General features: G+C 41.0%; 1 protein-coding gene across 2 annotated transcripts in view; it reads left to right on the top strand.

The window, feature by feature from the left end:
* The window catches only part of JAKMIP3 (Janus kinase and microtubule interacting protein 3), a 146,111-nt gene that overhangs the window by 48,086 nt on the left and 73,811 nt on the right, over positions 1 to 24,214 (top strand). The window contains exons 3-4 of one of the 2 annotated variants that reach the window (XM_069753899.1): positions 5,945 to 6,442; positions 18,238 to 18,453. In XM_069753899.1, the coding sequence (XP_069610000.1) occupies positions 5,945 to 6,442; positions 18,238 to 18,453 (714 nt within the window). The remainder of the gene's footprint in view (positions 1 to 5,944; positions 6,443 to 18,237; positions 18,454 to 24,214) is intronic. The other variant, XR_011318538.1, reaches the window with a different exon arrangement.

Raw genomic sequence — 24,214 nt, 5'->3', positions numbered from 1 at the left:
AGTGCGGGAGGGAGGAGAATGCATGATATTAAGGGATTGGAAGAAAACTTCCAGTCGGATATGGTCAATTTTTTCTCTGAAATAATAGCCATATTGTCACCATTGAGGTTAGTTGTTGGAGCCTAAATTCTTGGACTCAGGAGGGAATGAAAAGTGTCAAAGAGTCTTTTAGGATTGTTGGGTAGTGCGATGATGAGGGTCTTGAACTAAGCTTGATTAGAGTGGTGAAGGGCAGAGTTGTATGTTTTAAGCATAAACTTGTACTGGATGAAATCTTGGTCCAGATTGGATTTTCGCCATACATGATCATCGCTCCTTGAGCACCGCTGGAGAAATCGTGTTTATAGCATGTGCCAGGGTTGTCACCATCTGTGCTAAGTTATTCTTTGTATAGGAGGTGCAGCTTCTTCCCAGGCTCTTTGCAATGTTTCATTATAATGTTTCAGAAACAGAGTTGGAACATCAGAGGGAGGAGAATGAGGCAAACAGTGAATGCAAATTCTTCATAAGTTTTTGGGTATTCATTGCACGTAAATTTCCATAAGAGTGGTAAGTGAGGGTGTCCTGAACAGGGAAACAGTTATTGACAGAGAATGAAAGAAGGTTGTTGTCATAGAGTGGGAAAGGGGAGTTAGTAAAATCAAGCACTGAGGAGAGGTGGGAGAAGATCAGGTACAGCGCATGAGAGGAGAGGTAGTAAGCTATGAAAGGCCGAGAGAGGAGGTTGGAGATAAAAGATGAGTATCAGATGGGGAGATGGGATCATCAATAAGAATGTTAAAGTCCGCCATGATAAGAGTGGGGATGTCACAGAACTGAAAGAATAGAAGCCAGTTGGTAAAGTTTTCAAGGAACTGATGGAAGGAACCCAGAGTCCGATACACAATGCCACTAGCTGGCAAAAATAGGAGGACAAAGGAGCAAACTGATTAAAAAAAATAGTCATTTCATTTTATTGTTACATAGAAAAGGTAAAATGTCACAACAATACATAAAGAACCATAAACAATGCAGATTGCTATATACCCCACCCACACCTATCCCCAGCCCACATATACACATAAATCCCTAAAGTAGTAAATGAAGGTCCAAAGACCATAAACCAGAGGGAAATAGTGCATCCAAAAAAAGGGGGCATCTGGAGATCAGCATGCATCAGCCAAGTGACTGGAAATGCAGTGACACCAGTCCATCTTCCATTAAAAGTGCAATAGTGACTAACAGAAGGTGCAATGCTTACCTTACCAACAGATGAGTGGGAACAAGGGGGGTCGGATAGAGGGTCCCAAATGCCACTAGCTGGTAGAAAGGCTGAAAAAGTATGATGGTGTGGACCTCAAAAGAAGCAAAATAAATTAGGGTTTTGGGGGGATAACCTGAAAAGCACATTATGCTGAAAGGAGCATACAAAGACTTCCACTTTGTCTGCTCTCTGGTCTGGGGGCATGTGAAAAATGTATGCCACCATACGAGAGCTGTAGCAGTGGCGGTCATGTCCAACTGCTGGATCCAAGTTTCACTAAGAGTCAGAAGGTTAAAGGAGTTTGAAAGAAAAAAGTAATTTATGTAGGAGAATTTGTTACATGCTGAGGGTGAGTTCCAGAGAAGGTATGCAAAGACTATTAATGAGTTGTGCATGGTATCTGAATGTAGCAGGGATGGAGTTAAACTTACTATTACAAGATGAGCCGGGGTTAGGAGAGAGATATCCTGCGACAAGGAGAAGGAGAATAGAGAGAGTGATTAGATGGTTAAGAGATTTGTGAGAGCGTCTCTTGTTTTGTATGGTGGGAGTGAATGGATTTCTGCAGTTTAAGATTGTAGAAAGAGCGTGAGAACTGTAGGAGAGGGTAGGATAGAGGGACTGATGTGGATGGAGTGCACAGGGTGTAGGAAAGGGCGGTAGATATGAGTGACTACAGCAGCTAGAACATAAATGATACAAATACATAGGGTGAATACATTTTGCAGTACAAATGAACTAGGGACAAGATTTTTTGACTGTCTTACCTGTCTCCTGCCCTTTCTAACTGCCATGTTTAACTTCCTTGACACTTTCAAAAATATGGCACTTCGATAAAATCTGCACAAGCGCCCCCTGCACAAAATTCCTTCCCCTAATAGAACTAATAGAAATGTCCACTAAATCCTTGCAAACAGAAGCCACTTTCGTCCATGTACTATTTCTGGCATTGCACCATGGCTTCTTTTGAGTTAATTAGGCTGAAATCTTATTGCAGAAAATGGATTAAAGACTCAGGGGTCCGAAAGCGCATAGCTAACATTAGAAAACCACCATCAACTTGCTTAACTGTTCACAATAACAATAATTTTGACTAAGGGTGCCCAAACTTTTACATATTGACTCCACCGTAAGGACTGTGGTTCCAGGCAATTCAGGGTTACACCTAGAAAATGATAATAAAGATAAGGGGCAGATTAGGGCACAATGAATAAAGATTGATACTTATCAGTACATATCTGGGTCCTGCCAATTGATTAGTACCAACTCTATCAGAAATCATCAGTGTGATGAATATGTAATAATAGGTCTCGTCTGGAAGGGGGTCAATACTTTCCACTGCACTGTAACAATGGGAGCGGTAGTTCAATATGGACTGACCCTGTATAAGGTAAACTCATCTGTCTCTTAAACAAGGATTCACAAGCATTACATAATCGTAACCTGTGAAATGTACTTAGTCCTGGCATTTTTTATGCAGACTCGGTGCAAATAGTGAGGCCTTCTGTCTCCAGCTCTCATTAGGATATTGCAGTATCAACACATCTATAGGTTTCAACCTTATTTTTGCATGCGCAACATCCCTCCTAGGGCCCAGGCACTTGCTTTTAAAATGCAATGTAATTTCATTGCATTCTTTTTTACAACAGTTTTTAGTGTCATTTTTTTAATTTTTTTCATCAGCATTTATCTCTATTGCTATTTTAAAAAAAGTCTAAGAAAGACCATAATTTTAAATCAGGCAGTATCTTGAAAAAAAAAAAACATGCAATTAAAGGAGTGGTTCTAAATTCAAATTAATTTTCATCCTAAATCCACTATATATTTAGTGCCATAATCTAAACTATTTTCTAATATACTTGAATTAAAAATTCCTTATCCTTTCCTAACTACACTATTGAACTGCTTTTTTTCCCGTACGTCCTTTTTTATGACGCTGAATTTGAGAATCCAAGTGCATGCTGGGATACGGAAATGAAGCGTCACTTTGGCAGAGGTGACGATCTTTTCAGGGGCTGAGCTATTCTCCGAGCTTTGTGCACTGTGCTATGTGCACAATGACACGACAATTCTCGCCGGCTATTCTACTCCCTTTTCCAGATCGCTCCTTTTGGTTCTGTTCCAACTATAGAAATGTATTAGCGATATGGGGTTGATGTCGTTTCCTAGTTGCTTCGACATTACATATTAGATAACTCTTTTGTAGGACACTTCGTAGGAGAGGTAAAACTACAGAAATACCTAGATCAGATGTCTGCATGGGTAAAAACATAGCAGATGAAATTTCTGATTGATAAATATGCTGAATTCATTTAGACCGCAGCATATTACTGCATATTCTAGGAATTAAATTAAACTTGGGATTCCAGATTCCAGAAGAAGGACTTATCTTGTTACAAATAAGCTATGCAGCAGTTCTCAATGTCAGGCAGCTGCTCTTAAAGCAGATATTAAGTTGTATAAAAAGAGAGATACAAACTCATGATGTTAAGGTAAGATAATGTGGCTCTAGTCACTACTCACAAACAGGCCGTGAGGCAGAGAAGTCAAGGATCAATAGCAAGAGAGCACGTGGATAATCAAGGGCGTAAATCAGGTCATGGTCCAGGGTCAAAATACCAGGAGATAGATGATCAAAGCAAAGAGGACAAGACAAAGGGAAAGTCAGAACACGGTACAAGGGTCAGGCAGCAGAAGATCATAACTCTGAACAACAGAATCATTCAAACACTGACCAGGAATCACAAACTATGTCTGGCAGGGATCAGGGGCAAACAGCTTAGTTAAATAGCTTGGGCAATCTCCAGAACACAGAACACCTGGAGAAAGTCCCGCACCTCCCAGTCGCAGATTGGACAACAGAGCTGTCAATCAAACCACCAGCTTCGCACGCCCAGCACAAGATTGGACAGTCAAGCTGTCAATCAAACACTGAAAATTCACAATGCCCCAGTTTCCATCGGACAAAAAGCAATCACTTACTGAGCGGAGGAATCATGACAAAACTTTAATCTTAAAGGTAATGTTATTACCTCTCTATAAATCACTTGTCAGGCCACATCTTGGATATGGAATCACTTGTCAGGCCCATCTTGAATATGGGGTCCAGTTTTAGGCTCCATTTTGTAAAAAATATATAACAGATATAGAAGGGGTACAACGATGGGCAACTATCATAATGGGAGCTGTCTTTTATATTGAGAGGTTAGAAAAGTTTCCATGTATAAACAAGTTAGGTCAATACAAAGGACTCACACATGATTTATTCCATCTAAGGACCTTAAAAAAAGACCAGGGGACATTCATTACATGTGGAGGAAAGGCGAATCCAGCTTCTAAATAGGAAAGAATGGTTTAGAGTTAGAAGAGTCAAACTATGAATGTCCTACCTTAAGAGGTAGCAATGGCAGATTCTATGTTACTATTTTTAAAATGGCTGGATAATTATAGGGGTATTCCGCTAATAATACTAATAATTACGAAAGGTAGAATGTATCACCTATCTATAGGATAGGTGATGACTTCTTGATTGGCTGGGGTCTGACTGCTGGAACATAGGGTAGTTTTATCTCAGTTAAAATGGAATTAGAGTGGAGAGACAGTGAGCATTCACCACCTTTCTTTCTCCATGGTGCTTCTGGAGAAAGCCAAGTAGAATGCTGTGGCAGTCCCATAGAGAATGAATGTATAGGAGGTCGAGCATGTGCCCTGCCACTCCATTCTAAAAGTGCCCAGTTCTGGTGTTCCGAAGGAGTCCCAGCGTTCAGAGTCCCACCGATCCAAACGTTGTCTAACAGCAATACCCCTTTAAATCATGAAAAAATTGTATGAAGGGTTATAAAATAGTCTATCACTGAATGAGGTTGAAAAGTTGATCTTTAAAGGGAACCTGTCACCCCGAAAATCGCAGGTGAGGTAATCCCACCGGCATCAGGGGCTTATCTGCAGCATTCTGTAATGCTGTAGATAAGCCCCCGATGTTACCTGAAAAAGGAGAAAAAGACGTTAGATTATACTCTCCCAGGGGCGGTCCCGCTGCTGGTCAGGTCGGATGGGCGTCTCCGGTCCGCTCCGGCGCCTCCTATCTTCTTTCCATGACGTCCTCTTCTGGTCTTCAGCCACGGCTGTGGCGCAGGCGTACTTTGCTCTGCCCTGTTGAGGGCAGACAAAGTACTGCAGTGCGCAGGCGCCGGGCCTCTGACCTTTCCGGCGCCTGCGCACTGCAGTACTATCCTCTGCCCTCAAGAGGGCAGAGCAAAGTACGCCTGCGCCGGAGCCGTAGCTGAAGGTCAGAAGAGGACATCATGGAAAGAAGATAGGAGGCGCCGGAGCGGACCGGAGACACCCATCCGACCTGACCAGCAGCGGGACCGCCCCTGGGTGAATATAATCTAACGTCTTTTTCTCCTTTTTCAGGTAACATCGGGGGCTTATCTACAGCATTACAGAATGCTGCAGATAAGCCCCTGATGCCGGTGGGATTACCTCACCCGCGATTTTCGGGGTGACAGGTTCCCTTTGAGGACCTGAGTCTTTTTTTTTCCAACAGACATAACTATGCAAAAGTAATTGCTTTGTCTTGGAAATGCCTTATAAACTACTGTCTGTCTAGTAGTACGATTATAACTGTGTCTTTTCTATAGCTGATATATTTGATGATTTGCCAAACATCTATTTTTGTCTTGGTTATTTCATCTCCAGGTAAACAAGCTTGAAAGAGAAAAAAATCAAGAAATCCGCCAAATTCGTGAACACGAACAGCATAAAAATATTGTTCTTGTGACTGAACTAAAGGCCAAATTGCATGAGGAGAAAATGAAGGAGCTCCAAGCGGTCCGGGAAGCCCTACTGAGGCAGCACGAGTCCGAACTGATCCGGATAATTAAAATTAAAGATAGCGAGAATCAGAGGCTGCAGGGCGTGGTGAACGCTCTGAGAGACGCCGCACCGGACAAAGTAAAGACCGTTCTTTACAACGAGGCAAAGGAAGAAGCCAAAAAAAGTTTCGAGTTTGAGAAAAGCAAAATGCAACAGGAGATTTTCGAGCTGAAAGGAGCCAAAAGACAAGTGGAAGAGGCATTGACTGTGGTTATTCACGCTGACAAAATGAAGGCTGCGGAAATTAGGAGTGTGTATCACTTGCATCAAGAGGAGATCTTCAAAATAAAAAAGGAATGCGAGAGGGAAATCAGGAGATTGGTATGTGCCGAAATATAATATTTAAAATCACAATTACTATTTTTTTTTTTTTTACATTTGATTAATTTTTTATTCAATTTTAAGATATAAATGATTAATTTTAAATGTGTTGTTTTAGTACAGAGAAAAAATATAAATACATACATTATGCAAAAATATGGATCAATTTGCAATGAAAATATAATCCACTGCAATAAGCATCCCTGCCACTTGGCGGCACCATAGAAAGTTTCACATCCTCCTGAGTGTGTGCGTAGATCCTAAACAGCACACCGTGTGGCTAGTCATAGAATTGCAAGCAATAATTTTCAGTCGCTAGCTACAGACACACAATTTCTTGTGTAAGTGCCTTACAAGTCAACTCATTAATCATTCATTAAATGGATACCTAAAACTGTAATATATACTAGAGAAAACATAAAACATGATAATGACCTATGTATAGAAGGAAACATAAAACATATCTTGCTGGGACTGGTGTGCAGGAAACTTGCAGAACTTTGCAGATCATGGCCTGGATGTTTGAAGAGGTAAGCGAAATTGGTTAAAAAAATGTTTAACCTTGTGTAAGGTCAAATTTTGTATAGGAAATTATTAGTGCACAACAGAAGGGGCAGGGTCCCATAAAGGGACTATTGGCATTAATGGGGCTGTTTATATGAGATGTGTTCTTCATATGTCACCTCTATGTTCAAGTGCAGAATATTTGAGTTTTTCACCTATCACTCACAGTAGTATGATGCCAACTCTTCAGCTGAAAACATCAGTTAAGTCCATTTCCATTCATCCATTCTCATCCATGGCCCGTCCATAAGCTCATCTGTAGAATCCATGATATTGGCAGCTGTTGGAATCCCCCCCATCCTTTATACTGCTTTGTACTATTCGATAAAACCCCCTTTTTTGTATACAAACCCAGAAGCGGAATGGATGGCGTGGATAAGAATGCGACCCTGACCCAGTTAAGTACCCGTAACTGTCCTTGTGTTTACACATCACTGTACAGGAGATTGGTGAAAGGTCTACAGTTTTATATTAATATTGTTTTTCAGATGTCAGAAAATAAGAAATTGCAAAAAAAGAATAATCAAGGACGAAGGGTGAGACTGATTTATCTCCTTACGTGGCATGTCAGTGGATCAAAAGAAAAAGAACATAATTTACTGAAAATGAGATCACACCTGTATTGTCAATGTACGTCAAAATGATCTTTTCTGGTAATTAGCTGCCCAGAGCACTTTTGGTGGTCTGGTGCACCTTCTATTCTTCTCCTTGGGTGCACTAGTGCACCTTCTATTTTTCTGCTTGGGTTGACTAGTGCACCTTCTATTTTTCTGCTTGGGTGGACTAGTGCACCTTCTATTCTACTCCTTGGATGGACTAGTGCACCTTCTATTCATCTCCTTGTTTAGACTAGTGCACCTTCTATTCTTCTCCTTGGGTGGACTAGTGCACATTCTATTCTTCTCCTTGGGTGGACTAGTGCACCTTCTATTCTTCTCCTTGGGTGCACTAGTGCACCTTCTATTTTTCTGCTTGGGTTGACTAGTGCACCTTCTATTTTTCTGCTTGGGTGGACTAGTGCACCTCTATTCTACTCCTTGGATGGACTAGTGCACCTTCTATTCTTCTTGTTTAGACTAGTGCACCTTATATTCTTCTCCTTGGGTGGACTAGTTCACCTTCTATTCTTCTCCTTGGATGGACTAGTGCACATTCTATTCTTCTCCTTGGGTGGACTAGTGCACCTTCTATTCTTCTCCTTGGGTGCATTAGTGCACCTTCTATTCTTCTCCTTTGGTGCGCTAGTGCACCTTCTATTCTTCTCCTTGGGTGGACTAGTTCACCTTCTATTCTTCTCCTTGGATGGACTAGTGCAGATTCTATTCTTCTCCTTGGGTGGACTAGTGCACCTTCTATTTTTCTGCTTGGGTTGACTAGTGCACCTTCTATTTTTCTGCTTGGGTGGACTAGTGCACCTTCTATTCATCTCCTTGTTTAGACTAGTGCACCTTCTATTCTTCTCCTTGGGTGGACTAGTGCACATTCTATTCTTCTCCTTGGATGGACTAATGCACATTCTATTCTTCTCCTTGGGTAGACTAGTGCACCTTCTATTCTTCTCCTTGGGTGCATTAGTGCACCTTCTATTCTTCTCCTTTGGTGCGCTAGTGCACCTTCTATTTTTCTCCTTGGGTGGACTAGTGCACCTTCTATTCTTCTCCTTGTTTAGACTAGTGCACCTTCTATTCTTCTCCTTGGGTGGACTAGTTCACCTTCTATTCTTCTCCTTGGATGGACTAGTGCACATTCTATTCTTCTCCTTGGGTGGACAAGTGCACCTTCTATTCTTCTCCTTGGGTGCACTAGTGCACCTTCTATTCTTCTCCTTGGGTGGACTAGTGCACCTTATATTCTTCTCCTTGGGTGGACTAGTGCACCTTCTATTCTTCTCCTTGGATGGACTAGTTCACCTTCTATTCTTCTCCTTGGATGGACTAGTGCACCTTCTGTTCTTCTCCTTGGGTGCACTAGTGCACCTTCTATTCTTCTCCTTTGGTGCGCTAGTGCACCTTCTATTCTTCTCCTTGGGTGGACTAGTGCACATTCTATTCTTCTCCTTGGGTGGACTAGTGCACCTTCTATTCTTCTCCTTGGGTGGACTAGTGCACCTTCTATTCTTCTCCTTGGGTGGACTAGTGCACCTTCTATTCTTCTCCTTGGATGGACTAGTTCACCTTCTATTCTTCTCCTTGGATGGACTAGTGCACCTTCTATTCTTCTCCTTTGGTGCGCTAGTGCACCTTCTATTCTTCTCCTTGGGTGGACTAGTGCACCTTCTATTCTTCTCCTTGGGTGGACTAGTGCACTTTCTATTTTTCTTCTTAGTTGGTCTGGTGCACCTTTGATTCTTCTTCTTGGGTGGTCTGGTGCACATTCTGTTATTCTTCTTGGGTGGCCTGGTGCACCATTGATTCTTCTTCTTGGATGTCTGGTGTACCTTCTATTCTTCTTTTTGGGTGGTTTGTGCACCTCATATACTTCTTGTTTGGTGGTCTGGTGCACCTTCTAGTCATTCTGCCTTCCAATCTTCTCCCGTTCAGTGGTTGACAGCACTGGCTTCAGATGGGTCAGAGCTGTCTGGCATGAAATGCTCCGTATTGTGGCATGTGCTTATCAGGTTTACTCCCGGAGTTTAGGTCCCCATACACATTGCACAAAGGTCACTTCACTGACCATCTAATGTGAATGAGAGCCTGCTGTCACTTCTGCAATAGATGATATCAGGAAAAGATGGCTGTGACCTTTTAAATTTCAGCGATTAATGCTTTTTTTCGGCACGGAGATAAGTTGCTGATAGATGATCTCCCATAGAAAAATCAGGAGCTCTCGGTTGAGTTGACATTTCCTGTGTGTTAAGAGAGTCAAGAGAGAAAGCTGTCGGCCAGTTTAATGAAACGCTGCCATCAAAGTTTTTTATCCTTGTAATATATTGCAATCATCATATTATATAGCACTGTGTACTTACAATTGTTTATTTTGCCTTTCTACCCAGTTAATTATTCTCTTTTCTCTGCTCTAATTAAAAACAGGAAGTCTGTTGTCCCTGCATTTATTATCCCTCTCTTCAACTCTTGACCCAGCTACTCCGCCCCTCCTCCACCATTCACTTTTGCAGTGAGTCATGACTTGTGCAGAGAAAATTGACCTCCTGTTTCTACATAGAGCTTAGAAGGATTCAGCTAGTCAGTTTTTTATCACGTGATGTCATAGACCTAATGGAAAAGAGAAGAATTAGCCGGGTAGAAAGGCAAAATGAGCAATTAGCAATTGTAAGTGAACAGTGCTATATAATATGATGACAGCAATATATTAAGAGGATGAACAATTTGATAGGAGTACTTCTGTAAGACATCTCCCTACTCTGCACAAGTGTGAACACAGTGCCTGACAGTGCATGGGATTTCAGCGCTGTCAATAATTAAAGAGTGAGGAACTAGGTGTGCACATTTTGCACAGAGCAGAAGCTAAGTAGTAAATCAAGTAAAAGCAGACCAAGTATTTTGATAATTCAGGTATAATTTTTCTCAGAGCAAGGTGTCCCACATGGACCTGGAATGCACTACTCAGGACAATTCAATTAATTCCCAATAACCACAGTTTTAGCGAAGTTCTTTTCACTGGCCTATCACCTCACCTCACTTATGTAACTATTCCAGTTTTGCCCTTATAAATTTTTCCTCCAAATCTGATCCTACATAGCATCTGGTCGCTCAGCCTCCATGCACTTAATATCCCTCTGTGTCTGCACTGTACTGGTGACCGGTTCATACAGCGTTACGTGAACATCCTATTTATTATATTGATTGCTGATTCTTACAATGCAAACACTTTTCACCATTCACCTTTCACGTCTTCCCTATTTCCTCATAGATTGTAAGCTTGCAAGCAGCAGGACCCTCAATCCTCTTGGTATCTGCTGGATTGTTTTACTCTGTAATGTCTGATATTGTCTGTACAAGTCCCCTGTGTAACGTAAAGTGCTGCTGAATATGTTGGCGCTATAGAAATAAAATTATTATTATGCGGATGTGCTTAGTTCAGACCAGATTATTTTCGCCCTGTCAGACTCCCTTTTATTTTAGCAAACGGTGACTGTAAATGTGCGGCCACCATTCCAATGGAAATGCGAAATGGACCAGCTACATCTCAGAATTGGTAAAGGTCCTGGCTGCTAGATCGCCACCATTCTGGCATGAAGGACTGATGGACATGTCATAACAATGTTTAAGGGAGTCATCGACCTTGATGGCAAATAGAAAGAAGAATAGAGTGGAATCCTGAGAAGACCATTTCTTACTGTTGCACCAGATAATTGTGCAATATTGAAGGTAGTTTATGAGTTGGCAGTAGGATTTACGATGTTTATTGCTTTTCCTAGAAATCCCCCAGGTTCCATCATGTAGCCACAAAGCCATATTTTATGTTTAATCTCAAGACTTCAAGGTGCTGAAATAACAAATTAATCCATCTAAGATTCACATAAGTCTCCCGCTCAGGGAGCATGGACAGCTCCCAAGGCGGCTAACAAATGGTAGCTGTGCCATAGGGCTAGTGAAATAAATCACTGATGTTGATTCCGCTGTCAAAGGGGTACAAACTCCAAATAACAACCTGCCTCGTTATTTGCTTCTTTCGTAATCCTTTGAGAATTTAATTTCATTCTTGTTAGGCGTAACTAGCTAATCAATAGATCACTGCGCTACTAACCTACAATCGCATCCGTTGGGTTTCTAGGAATTTTGTCTTCTTTCTTTTACATAATCAATGAGCTTAATAAACCTTCAAGAAATGTCAACCCAAGATGTGTCGAGATCTAGATGTAGAATCTGGTTGAATAAAGTATCCATTACTCTTTACGATGTGTACATGCCTTATTATGATGCATCACAATAAAGGGTTTTCCATATATAAAGCATGGAACGTTATTGAAATCAATCAGGTATTGGCTGGATAATGCCAAGAATTATAAATAGCAAATACTCACCATCATTGCTGCAACCAAGTGTAGGGATTTAGCTTGTTGGTAGTTGGCAGCGTTCACACAGGCACAGTAATAACCACACAAGGAGTCCATTCAGCAGTATGAGAAAGAGAGCTGTTCAGCTACTCAATAATTAAAGTTCAATACTTGACCTCTTTCACAGGTCCTCCACCTTGCATACATAAACCCAAATACCAGAGGCGTTTGCACCTCTACTCCCACACAAGGAATGACCAGTTCATCTGCCCTTTTAAACCAGCTACATCTCTTAGATTGGATGGTGGGAATGACTAGTTCCGCCCATCTCATTTAATCATTCCTAACAAACCTGGACCCATATATTGGTCCTTTAAGCGTCTCCTATCCAGGATTCTGCCAGCTGCTTGTCTACATACCCTCCCCCTCTGCCCAAAGCCAAGGGTTGGGTATCTTCAACCAACGAATCATGAACCCCATCCTGTCAGGGCTTGACCAAGCTGATAAGATATACCTGGTGGGGCTTCCTTTTTGTTGGTTCGCAAACTTTATATTAGTCCTCACAACCCTTTCCAATACTTTATTGGGTCCTTGCCACTTAGAGAGGAATTTGTTTACCACAGTGGGCACCAACAACCGCACCTGACTATACCCCCTGGATTCTGTCCTGAGAAGGCATTCTTTGGCCTGGGCCGTCACCTTGGTTCCTTGACATAACAGATCATTATGCCTAGCCAAACGCAGAACCTGACCTCCAGTTCCCAGCTCCTGAGGAACAACATTTAACACCCTTACTTTTCCCAGAGAAGATTTTTTAATGGAAAACCTGAGTTGGGCAGTTTCAAAGTTTCCCCTGGACACCTCCAGTTCAGGGATATTGGTTTAAGAGGATGCTTCCTCCTCCTTGTCGCTATCCAATATCGACAACAGAAGGTTGTTGGCCATGGCATGTGACAAGGTTTACTCAGCTGTGACCTGGTTATCACCCAAGCTACCAGGCAGTACCCCTTTCCCCCCACATATCTCAAAACAAAGGTAAATCCCGACCGACAATTACAGGATATAACAAGTTTGTGACCTCTCCCACTTAGAAATACAGACGTGGTGACGTGTTTCTATTATACTTTTCCTCTGATTGCTCCACTCCTGGTTTTGGCTTACAAATACTGATATAAAATACTGACCAAATACTGAACATGTGACCGTAGCCTCTTGGATGAATGAATGTGGAAAAACTGAGAATTGGGTTTTCCTCAAGATGGCTTTGCATCCTCGGAAATTTACATGGCGGTAACTTTACTGCTTCCTTTTGGCTGAGGATAAAAGGATAATAGAAGTGACTGTCAAAATCTTAAACATTGAAAGAAATTTTGATCATGAACATTAGGTCAAAAACAGAAGGAGCTCAAGAGAGAAACTTCCACCAAATGGATCACATTGGAAGGAGAGATGACATGGATGTTTTATTGCTGAAAAATGGAAAGTTCTTTTAATCGTTCTACTTTGGATTCTTAATTTCTGCGATTTTCTATTCATTATAGAAGGATGATGATTCTTATTTCTTCGCATGCTTTGTTGGCGGCTTCGGCTGCGTCTTCTCCAGTGTCTCTGCTCTCAGCTGTTCCATATTTCTGAAGGCTGCGTACTACATCACGGTCAGAGACAGATTTCGAATACTTCGAGCACCCTGCCACAATCCTGCATTTCTGTTCCATTTTCCAGAGCTAAGCTGATTAATGCTGTAACTTCACCATGATCTCAGTGTGACCCTAGAAGTATTTAATATGCCTGAAAAGGGATTGTATTAAGGCGAGCGAAGATACATTATGTGCATTCTGTAAAGCTTTGCATGGTGTTACTGTGATTACAATGTATTTTACCGTATTAGCAGACACTTTATCATTAATGCAGTCATTATGTGGAGGAGACTATGGGACTTCATGTGTAGATGATGACATTTACATTTATTTATTATGTCTGTACACATATGGAAGAGGCCTGTCAATCAACTAAGGCTAGCTAGGGTTGGGGCAGCGCCGGACTTGTCTCGTCTCTCCCTATAATCCCTGGATGGATCTTTAAACCATGTTTTTTTCTGAGATGCTGGAGCTTGGCAGAGGAGGATATATCTGACTCCAATCATGCAGCCAGGCTTTGATTCATTTTGCCAGTAGTTGGATATAAGCTGACTGACATGTTCCCTTTAAAGTTTCCCATCATACTGTTGTTCTTGGCCCCTTGGAACACTAGGAGTACCAATATGCAAGGAAATTGCTAAAGTAACCTTGTTTCCTTTATTTTAAGGATCAGTCAATGTCCACGGGAGTCAGACCCCAACATTGTAATAGTGCGTTATATCCAAGTGCGATGCCATAATATTAGAAAACGGGAATACTCTGACAATGGTTGACAGGTCTCTACCTACATGCCAGCAGAGACAGATCCATCACTGAAGGGGAGCTGTTATGATGCGGTGGTCTAGGAGCAACATGGAACGAGCTCTGAAGGAAGTGATAACTGTACTGACCGCAGTCCCTAAGCTCAACACAACACTAGAAGTAGCCGTGGAATGCTCCTAACTCTCCCTAGGCATCTCGTCACAGCCTAAGAGCTAACTACCCCTAAAGACAGAAGCAGGAAAACTATCTTGCCTCAGAGAAAATCCCCAAAGGATAGATTAGCCCCCCCACAAATAATGACTGTGAGTGGAGAGGAAAAAGACATACACAGAATGAAACCAGGATGAGCACAGGAGGCCAGTCTAGCTTGATAGATAGGACAGGATGGAATACTGTGCGGTCAGTATAAAACACTACAAAAATCCACGCAGAGTTTACAAAAAAAATCTCCACACCTGACTAAAGGTTTGGAGGGTAAATCTGCTTCCCAGAGCTTCCAGCAAGACAGAATTAATTCATACTGATAACGCTGGACAAACATAGAAAGCACTGAACGGATAAGTCCACAATCTGTGAACAGAAAAGCGCAAGCAAAAACTTAGCTTTGCTGAACTGGTCAGGATAACAGGGAAATCCAAAGAGATGTGAATCCAACCAGGAACCATTTACAAGTGGCACTGGCTGAAGGAACAGCCAGGCCTAAATAGCCGAGCAGAAGAGACGATAAGTGGAGGCAGCTGATGACAGTTAACTCCAAGGAGCAGCCATACCACTTGAAACCACAAGAGGGAGCCCAAGAGCAGAACTCACAAAAGTGCCACTTACAACCACCGGAGGGAGCGCAAGAGCGGAATTCACAACAGGGAGCAGATAGGGAGAAACCGCCGGGGACCCACCTGTCTGACTAGTCTTCTTTGCCGCTTTGTCCCCGGCGGCTTTTAAAGTATGTTTTTCTCTGAAATGTTTCAGCATTTCAGAATCAGACACACGTAGCTGAAATCATACATCCAGTATCTGATACACTGATACATGCTGTCGTGGTTCACTCAGGATGTTTCCGCTGTGAGGTTCTCTTTAAATTGCTTTTGCCGGCTTGGTATATCGATGACCTATTTTTAGGATGTCATTAATAATAGATCAATTGGGGTGCAACCCATGGCACCACCAACAATCAGTTGTTTTCAACTCCGGTGGTGGCCGGATGTAGGCAGTGTACAGAGCCGAATGTTGTAGGATACCACTCGAAAGACGCAAATATTCTATGATTCATCCCCCTAAATTAAGAGTGGTGGCTCTGGGTTCAACTACATTCTTCGAGTCTCCCAAGGATGAGATGGCAGGACACTCACAAATGTCAGATTCAGTAGGACACGAGGGCCAAGAATTACAGATGGGATGTGAAGATGGAAACCAGCCACCTGACCTAAATAGTTTGATAAATACCGGTATATATAGGTTGAAACCTTGATCCTGCTAGGTGTCTAATCCCTAGCGGTTTACCTGACCTTAATGGAATGAGCTCTGCTCGTGAGACACTGGCATGTGATCTTTATTAACAGAGTGTAACGAATTGTTAGGTTTTTTTATGCCCTGTCCCTTATGTTTAAAGGTAGGATTAGGTAACTTTGGGTAGGTAGAGCGTTTTTGGGTGGGAGGTAAGGGAGGGGCTGTTATGATACACAATAATAGTTTTAGGTTACACTTAAGTGTAAATAAGCAGGTAAAAAACAGAATATTCAGGAACATTAAGTTTATTACAGTCGGCCAGGAGCATTTACACTTCAAGTCCACTTCAATGCTCTCAGGACAAAGGACTAAAACCTACTGACAGATTCCCTTTAAATAGTGTGTGCACTGCTCATTATCAACATATGGCAGCACAAGCGGTATAGTATCTAATCAATGCTCTTTACACGGTCTAGTGGCCGTTCTCAGGTACTGCACATCAGCTCCATCTGAAGTGAGCAGGAGCTGAGCTGCAAGACCCGGGAACGTTACACAGTGAACGGTGCTGTGCTGCCTAGCTCCATACATTTATTGCATCCAGTTTCCGGAGCTGAAAACAGTGGATTGGTGGGTGATACCAGGTGTTGTACCCTTACAGATCTTATATTGATGACCTATCCTCAACATAGGTAATCAATATAGTAATCCTGGACAACCCCTTTAAGGTCAACTTCAGTGAGCATAAAAAGTGCTTGGTTCATATTATTTTTACACCTGTGGAAGCAAAGATACTCTTTAAGATAGGCAACGAGTGCCAGCGGATGAAATTCACATTGTCATAATCCGGCTGTCACCGAATATCGAAGTGGACGCCAGACCGGGTCCTGCATCAATTTTTACTCAACTTTAACATTAATCCTTTAACATTCATAACCAAAAATGCTACATTCATTCCATTTAATCAACCCCCTTCTTTGTTCCATATGTATCTTCATCCAAACCTTTCAAATCATGAGAGATAAAATGTATGTCTGTTTTCATATAAAATATGTATATAAAAAAATGTTTCCCGACAAATGTGTTTTAGTAAATACTTGCATTACTTATGAAATTTGCTTTGTACCATTCCTCTGTTCCTCCTCCTGCAAATATGTAAGCGAATTGTCAGCCGGGTATTACTATATCTCCATCAATAGTACAATCTTTCTCTTTTATCATACTGTTGGCAATGTCAGACTTTTTAGGCACATGCTGCATTGACAAAAAGGAGGGTAACATCCAGTTGTCCATTTAATCATGTATTTCCAGGAGGAATAATAGAGAACTGACACAAAGCAGAAAAAAAAAGTTGGTGCAGATATGTGAGTAGAGCATAAAGAGGGTGCAGAATTTGTCATCATGACAAAAGTGGACAGGTTTTGATCTATGGTAATTTTATTCCCACTACTCCCCTGAGTTTTCCTTTATTTGTGTTTTTTTTTTTGTAAATCCACCATATGATTCTAGAGAAATTCACTTTTTTATTTAGTGCTAATTTTATGGTGTTTGCCAAGGAGGTGGTCACCAGGTAATAATGCAGCGCAGCCTAAAGACACGCCCCAGAGGATCATGTGAGCCATGCCCTTATTACTAAAGACACGCCTCAGAGGATCACATGAGCCACACCCCCTTATTACTAAAGACACGCCCCAGACGATCATGTGAGCCATGCCCTTATTACTAAAGACATGCCCCAGAGGATCACGTGAGCCACACCCCCTTATTACTAAAGACACACCCCAGAGGATCATGTAAGCTATGCCCCTTATTACTAAAGACACGCCCCAGAGGATCATGTGAGCCACGCCCTTATTACTAAAGACACGCCCCAGAGGATCATGTGAGACATGCCCTTATTACTAAAGACACACCCAAGAGGATCACATGAGCCATGCCCCCTTATTACTAAAGACACACCCCAGAGGATCATGTGAGCTATGCCCTTATTACTAAAGACACGCCCCAGAGGATCATGTGAGCCACGCCCTTATTACTAAAGACACACCCAAGAGGATCACATGAGCCATGCCCCCTTATTACTAAAGACACGCCCCAGAGGATCATGTGAGCTATGCCCCTTATTACTAAAGACACGCCCCAGAGGATCATGTGAGCCACGCCCCCTTATTACAGTGCGACCACCTCTTTGGTAAATACCATAAAAATTAACACTGAATGAAAAAGTCCATCATTCTGGAACCTTTTGGAAAAGTTACAAAAAAAAAACCAAAAAAAAATTAGAAAACCCAGGGTAGCAGAAGGAATATAGTAAGAGGAAAAAGGAGCCGCTTTTGACCAAGTGACATTGCTTTTTATTTAAAGGGGTTTCTGGTGCAAGAATCACCCAGTACAGTTGCATACAAGTGATGTTTCTTCTGTTCTCCTTATAGATGGATGAAATTAAAGTTAAAGACAGATCAGTCTTCATGTTGGAAAAAGAGTTAGGTGTTCAATCTGGGCATGCTCAAAGACTGCAACTCCAAAAGGAGGCTTTAGATGAACAACTTGTCCAATTCAAAGAGTCTGACCGCCACCTAAGTAGCCCAAAGAGAGAACTTCCTTGTGCAAGTGGTGCAGGAGAAGCCTCTGATCATTCTGGGAGCCCTGTAAGAATGGCTTATTTGTTGCTGGCTAAGATTCCATTCTACTGACGGCCCATAGACTTCTTGCTAGTTCGCTTATTTTTTAAAATTATTATTATTTTTATTTCATTTTGTCTTTGAATTTTCACTGTTATGATTGCTTAATTTATTTTTATTACTTGTTTTATTTTTGTTCTCTTTTTTTATATAGAAGAGAGAGACATAAGAGACAGTCTGAAGCAATACAGAAAAAAATCTTGCAGTTTTTAAAGAGCCATCGTGTCCATATCAATGAAAATTGCATTGTCCCTGGTTATCTTAAATTAAAATGTAGCAATTTTGCAATAGATTTTGATTTAACTTTTTTTTTACTGTGTTATTTGTACAGGTCTTATGCATGTTTCCATGGTGACAGACTACAAACAAGCCAAGAATGTAGTCTGATACTGAAATCAGTCCCTTTTCTCTCTTTCCTTGTCCTTGCTCATGTGTATATAGTAGAGAGCAGAAAATTATGGGTACAGATGTTAAAGGCTATGCGCACCTTTCCGTATAATTTTTGAATTGCTTTTTTTTGCTTCCTAAATGCAAAATCAAGCAACTTTCTAACCAGTCTTCACTAAAACATTTCTACCATTTTGATTCTGCAGAATGTCCATAAGTCCCTTATTTTTTGCTTTGCAAAAATGTTAGAAATCTTTCAAATCTTTTGTTCCTGAAGGTTGGTGCACAAAATGAGAATGCTTGGTCTGGGGGAAAATGTGTGCAAATGGGTTAGTAACTGGCTTAGTGATAGAAAGCAGAGGGTGGTTATAAATGGTATAGTCTCTAACTGGGTCGCTGTGACCAGTGGGGTACCGCAGGGGTCGGTATTGGGACCTGTTCTCTTCAACATATTCATTAATGATCTGGTAGAAGGTTTACACAGTAAAATATCGATATTTGCAGATGATACAAAACTATGTAAAGCAGTTAATACAAGAGAAGATAGTATTCTGCTACAGATGGATCTGGATAAGTTGGAAACTTGGGCTGAAAGGTGGCAGATGAGGTTTAACAATGATAAATGTAAGGTTATACACATGGGAAGAAGGAATCAATATCACCATTACACACTGAATGGGAAACCACTGGGTAAATCTGACAGGGAGAAGGACTTGGGGATCCTAGTTAATGATAAACTTACCTGGAGCAGCCAGTGCCAGGCAGCAGCTGCCAAGGCAAACAGGATCATGGGGTGCATTAAAAGAGGTCTGGATACACATGATGAGAGCATTATACTGCCTCTGTACAAATCCCTGGTTAGACCGCACATGGAGTACTGTGTACAGCTTTGGGCACCGGTGCTCAGGAAGGATATAATGGAACTAGAGCAAGTACAAAGGATGGCAACAAAATTAATAAAGGGGATGGGGAACTACAATACCCAGAGAGATTAGCAAAATTAGGATTATTTAGTCTAGAAAAAAGACGACTGAGGGGCGACCTAATAACCATGCATAAGTATATAAGGGGACAATACAAATATCTCGCTGAGGATCTGTTTATACCAATGAATGTAACGGTCACAAGGGGGCATTCTTTGCGTCTGGAGGAGAGAAGGTTTTTCCACCAACATAGAAGAGGATTCTTTACTGTTAGGGCAGTGAGAATCTGGAATTGCTTGCCTGAGGAGGTGGTGATGGCGAACTCAGTCGAGGGCTTCAAGAGAGGCCTGGATGTCTTCCTGGAGCGTAACAGTATTGTATCTTACAGTTATTAGGTTCTTTAGAAAGACGTAGATCTGGGGAAGATATATATCTTGGATCTGGGGATAAATTCTGATGGAAAGTAGCCTGAACTGGATTTACAAATGTCTTTTTTTGGCCTTGCTAACTATGTTACTATGCTATATGCTCTCCTATCTTCCTTTTCTCAGTGTTAAGGCTGTAGTACCATAACAAAGTGATATCACTCATCCCCACGTTATTCTATGGGGCCGTGCACATGTCTGATAATCAGATTTCACTCCTCCATTCAAGTCTATGGGTCCAGGGAAAACATCAGACTGCAATCGGAAAACATATGAGTGCAGTCTGATTTTCATTGACACTCCAAACGGTAACGATGGAAAACAATTTTTAATTAAAATTCTACACACCTGAGAAAATCGATTCACACTCTGATCACACCCTGATCAATCTCCGATCAGAGTGTGATTTGCAGAATCGAACCAATTTTCTCGGGCGAGAGAATACACGGCCATCTGCACCTGCCCTTAGAGATAGGAGCAGGGAGGGGACTTGTACAAGGATTTCTTGTGAACAGGGAAGAAAAGTATCTAGTAGGGTAATATTATCAATAATTTTATTTCTATACTGCTGTCATATTCCGCAGCACTTGACAAATCGTGAACAGACAATTTAATACAATACAGAGTAACACATAGTCCAACAATTACCAAGAGTAGTGTCTAGAGAAATACATTTTTAGAGCATGCCTAATACTATTTATACTGGGACTTATCTGGAACGTCCGGGGTAGAGCATTCTAGAAAACTGGCGCAGCTTGTGAGAAGTTTTTAGAGATGGGAGTGGGATTATAGAGGAGAATGGACACCATAGGTAAAAAGGTATAGAGAGATGAAGGAGATGATATAAGGCGGTGTAGAACTGTGGAGAAATTTGTGGGTGAATGTTGGGTAGTGGATGGGCAACCAGTGCAATGACTGTCATAGGGTGGAGGTATCGGTGTAGCGGTTGGACAGAAATACGAGGGTGGGAGATCAATTAGTAGATAGTTGTAGTAGTCCAGAAAAAAGGCTAAAGACAAGAAAGAAAAAGATGAAAGTAACGTGCTAATACATGAAAGCATGTCAGGACAACAGCCCCCCTGTATGCCCATAAACCTCACATCCAGCCTATATTACCGTGAGAGACACTCCCAAAAGTGAGAAATCAGAAAAGCAGTGAAGATTGCAACCTGAGCCTGCAATTTTATTAACAAAAATATGTTTATTATTTTTAATAAACATATGTAAAAATATATTTTTCTGATTAAAAGGTGTCCATAGCCTTTAAAGAAAATGACTGCAGGATCAGACTAGGTTGTTTGTAGTCTTCTGCTAACATGGTGATGCATCAATCCGCATAAGACATGAAGAAACAAAACGATTGGATATATTGATGATGAACACTTGTTGCAAAATTGATTAATGTTTTAGGTTGGAGAAATGTAGAAAAAAAATTGATTGGAAAGTGAACACAGCCTTCAAGCATTTTTCTGGCCACTTTAGGGTACGGTTGGAGCGGCGTTGTCTGCACCACTTCTAATAACACGACTTATCCATTCTCAACACATTTAACGTAAGCCGAGATTCGTTCAACAGGACAAATCTTTGAGATGGAAAAGTCCGCTCCCTGTACATTGTCTATGCAGAAGCGATAAATGATTCATATCCGTATACTCTGCACAGACATGCAGGGATAAGTGTTTCCTGACTTTACTTTGTGTACTATTTAACGCATGCCTTCCCAGGACAGTAAGTGAAGCTGACATCAGATGATTTTCTCAGGTTTCTTTTTTTTTTTCTATTAGTTTACATCCTTTTTTTTTTTACATTATTACATTTTACATTTTTCACAGATTTTATCCTTTTACAAAGTTATAGGAACATTAACTATTTCTACACCTATACAATATTTTTTTTCCTCATTTTTGATACTATGATGTTGTGAACGTCTCGTATTTAGAATCAGAATATATAAAAACCATGTGAAATAGGCGTTAATTATAAAATGCATTCAGAGATTGCAGACACTATATTCTGTAGACGCTTTTTCCAACTTTGTCAAAGTAATAAAATAAAATAATAAAATCAATAGTCATATATGAATTTATATTTACGGTAGTTTTTATATTACACTAAGTCCATACGTTTAGTATCTATACATGCTGTGAAGTGTAGAAAGTCTTTCCCCAAGGTTTCCTTACAGGAAAAGATACAGTCTAATCCATTGGTACAATGTTTTTTTTTTGCATGGGATTAGCGGCTTTTTCCATTTTTTAGGGCTGTTTAAACTAGACTGTTTTTAGTGTGTATGGCAAATGTGCCGAACGTGGACCGATGCAAGTGAATGGGATAATTCAGATGAGTGTCCTTACAAACGGGATGATGGTTCTTGTGTCGAAAATCTCGGCATTCACTATTCTGATCCATTTTTAAGTGTATAAAGGATGCCATCCATTTTTAGCAGATTACTGACATAGGAAACTGTAACTGAATTAGTATTATTTTTTTTAGTTTCTGATCTATAAAAATGGATGCCATATGGATGACCAAGTAGAACATACACATGGCACATGGATGGAAATACGGATGAACAATACACATGTATAAATACACACACACACTACACCTACACATGTATATACACACACACTACACATACAAATGTACAGTATATACACACACACTGCACCTACACATGTATATACACACACACTGCACCAACACATGTATATACACACACACTGCACATACAAATGTACAGTATATACACACACACTACACATACAAATGTACAGTATATACACACACACTGCACCTACACATGTATATACACACACACTGCACCTACACATGTATATACACACACACTGCACATACAAATGTACAGTATATACACACACACTGCACCTACACATGTATATACACACACACTGCACCTACACATGTATATACACACACACTGCACATACACATATATATACACACACACTGCACCAACACATGTATATACACACACACTACACATACACATGTATATACACACACACTGCACATACACATGTATATACACACACACTGCACATACACATGTATAAACACACACACTGCACCTACACATGTATATACACACACACACTGCACCAACACATGTATATACACACACACTGCACATACACATGTATATACACACACACTACACATACAAATGTACAGTATATACACACACACTGCACCTACACATGTATATACACACACACTGCACATACACATGTATATACACACACACTGCACATACACATGTATATACACACACACTGCACATACACATGTATATACACACACACTGCACCAACACATATATATACACACACACTGCACCAACACATGTATATACACACACACTGCACATACACATGTATATACACACACACTGCACCAACACATGTATATACACACACACTGCACCAACACATGTATATACACACACACTGCACCAACACATGTATATACACACACACTGCACATACACATGTATATACACACACACTGCACATACACATGTACATTATATACACACACACTGCACATACACATGTATATACACACACACTGCACCAACACATGTATATACACACACACTGCACATACACATGTATATACACACACACTGCACATACACATGTACATTATATACACACACACTGCACATACACATGTATATACACACACACTGCACCAACACATGTATATACACACACACTGCACATACACATGTACATTATATACACACACACTGCACATACACATGTATATACACACACACTGCACATACACATGTATATACACACACACTGCACCAACACATGTATATACACACACACTGCACATACACATGTATATACACACACGCTGCACCAACACATGTATATACACACACACTGCACCAACACATGTATATACACACACACTGCACCAACACATGTATATACACACACACTGCACATACACATGTAT

Source organism: Ranitomeya imitator, chromosome 2, assembly GCF_032444005.1.
Source record: "Ranitomeya imitator isolate aRanImi1 chromosome 2, aRanImi1.pri, whole genome shotgun sequence".
Classification (NCBI taxonomy): domain Eukaryota; kingdom Metazoa; phylum Chordata; class Amphibia; order Anura; family Dendrobatidae; genus Ranitomeya; species Ranitomeya imitator.
Note: the sequence above shows the minus strand (reverse complement) of the source record. Positions and strands in the feature narration are given on the sequence as shown.